A 1,882-nucleotide genomic window follows, 5' to 3' on the forward strand; every position below is an offset into this window, starting at 1 on the left:
CCACACGATCAGTTACAGATCAATACCTCACCACACGATCAGTTACAGATCAATACCTCCCCACACAATCAGTTAGATCAATACCTCACCACACGATCAGTTAGATCAATACCTCACCACACGATCAGTTACAGATCAATACCTCACCACACGATCAGATCAGTTCTCCCAGTCTAACGGGCTCGGGCCCGAGGGGCGGGCCTGGTTCTCTCAGTCTAACGGGCTCGGGTCCGAGGGGCGGGCCTGGTTCTCTCAGTCTAACGGGCTCGGGTCCGAGGGGCGGGCCTGGTTCTCTCAGTCTAACGGGCTCGGGTCCGAGGGGCGGGCCTGGTTCTCTCAGTCTAACGGGCTCGGGTCCGAGGGGCGGGCCTGGTTCTCTCAGTCTACCGGGCTCGGGTCCGAGGGGCGGGCCTGGTTCTCTCAGTCTACCGGGCTCGGGTTAGGGTTAGGGTTAGTCTAACGGGCTCGGGTCCGAGGGGCGGGCCTGGTTCTCTCAGTCTAACGGGCTCGGGCCTGGTTCTCTCAGTCTAACGGGCTCGGGTCCGAGGGGCGGGCCTGGTTCTCTCAGTCTAACGGGCTCGGGCCTGGTTCTCTCAGAACGGGCTCGGGTCCGAGGGGCGGGCCTGGTTCTCTCAGTCTAACGGGCTCGGGTCCGAGGGGCGGGCCTGGTTCTCTCAGTCTAACGGGCTCGGGCCCGAGGGGCGGGTCTCACCAGGGTGAGCAGGCTGAGCACGGCCAGGCTGTACTCGGGGCCGCAGGCTCGGCAGGCGTCCAGCTGGTCCAGCCCGTAGGCGATGACCGCCTCCGTCAGCTGGGCCGAGGGCTCCAGGCTCACCAGCAGCACGCTCACACACTCGCTACCCGCCGTCAGGACCGCCTCCGAGAACAGAACCTGCTGGGCCGTGGTTACGCACGCCAGAACCCGGCTCAGGACCTGGGAGAGAGAGGGAGAGAGAGAGTGGAAAGAGAGAGAGAGAGAGAGGGAGGAAGGAAGGAAGGAAGGAGAGAGAGAGAGAAGAGAGAAGAGAGAAGAGAGGAGAGAGGAGAGAGGAGAGAGGAGAGGAGAGAGAGAGGAAGGAAGGAAGGAACGAGAGAGAGAGAGAGGAAGGAAGGAAGGAAGGAAGGAAGGAAGGAAGGAAGGAAGGAAGGAAGGAAGGAAGGAAGGAAGGAAGGAAGGAAGGAAGGAAGGAACGAGAGAGAGAGAGAGAGAGAGAGAGGAAGGAAGGAGAGAGAGAGGAAAGAGAGAGAGAGAGAGAAAAAGGGAGGGATGAACTCAATTAATTTCTGTGCATACTCACGCAGATCCAATCCTGGCGGTGCTCAACTGGTAGCGTGCGTCCAGAGACAGTGAGTCAGAAAAGCGCTGTCAGATACATGGGCCCCTGCGTGCGTGTGTGTGTGCGCGCGCGTGTGTGAGTGTGCGAGTATGGGGGGTGAAATGTGCCATTTCTTACCGCACGGAGCGAACTGAGCTGCATACGGAGCTGACAAACGTACGTGTTTACGTGAGTGAAATCCATTCGACTCCCATTGTATTTGATAGGAGGACTGACGTGACTCACGACATTTTGTCCTAGCGACGGCGGCGGCCTGAAGTAAGTCAGCAATGTGTGCATGGGTCGCGGCATTCGCGTGGCTCTCGTTAGCTCCCGTAATTATGGCCCGTGTGGATTTGCTAACTGAGAAGACAAACCTGACGAACGTCGCTACTTGACCACGAGTGGTATTGAGGAACGTCGCCGTCATCATCAGGTTACTTAAGCTGCTAGTTCTCTTGTTAGCTCTGATATGGCTAGCCAGCCTCCGTCCAGTGAGATCAGTGATATGACAACTTAACGTTAGATTATTGAGCCTAAATAATAGCAGGCTACTAACAGATAAC

At 57.6% G+C, this 1,882-nt stretch overlaps 1 protein-coding gene across 1 annotated transcript in view; it reads right to left on the reverse strand.

The window, feature by feature from the left end:
• The window catches only part of LOC311328698 (serine/threonine-protein kinase SMG1-like), a gene marked incomplete at both ends in the record, with an annotated part of 13,253 nt that extends 12,319 nt beyond the window's left edge, over window positions 1–934 (reverse strand). The window contains one exon of the mRNA XM_084462630.1: window positions 713–934. Within this exon, the coding sequence (XP_084318756.1) occupies window positions 713–934 (222 nt within the window). The remainder of the gene's footprint in view (window positions 1–712) is intronic.
• Window positions 935–1,882: the final 948 nt, after the last annotated feature.

The sequence above is a fragment of the Borostomias antarcticus genome, assembly GCF_949987555.1.
Source record: "Borostomias antarcticus genome assembly, contig: scaffold_705, whole genome shotgun sequence".
NCBI lineage: Eukaryota > Metazoa > Chordata > Actinopteri > Stomiiformes > Stomiidae > Borostomias > Borostomias antarcticus.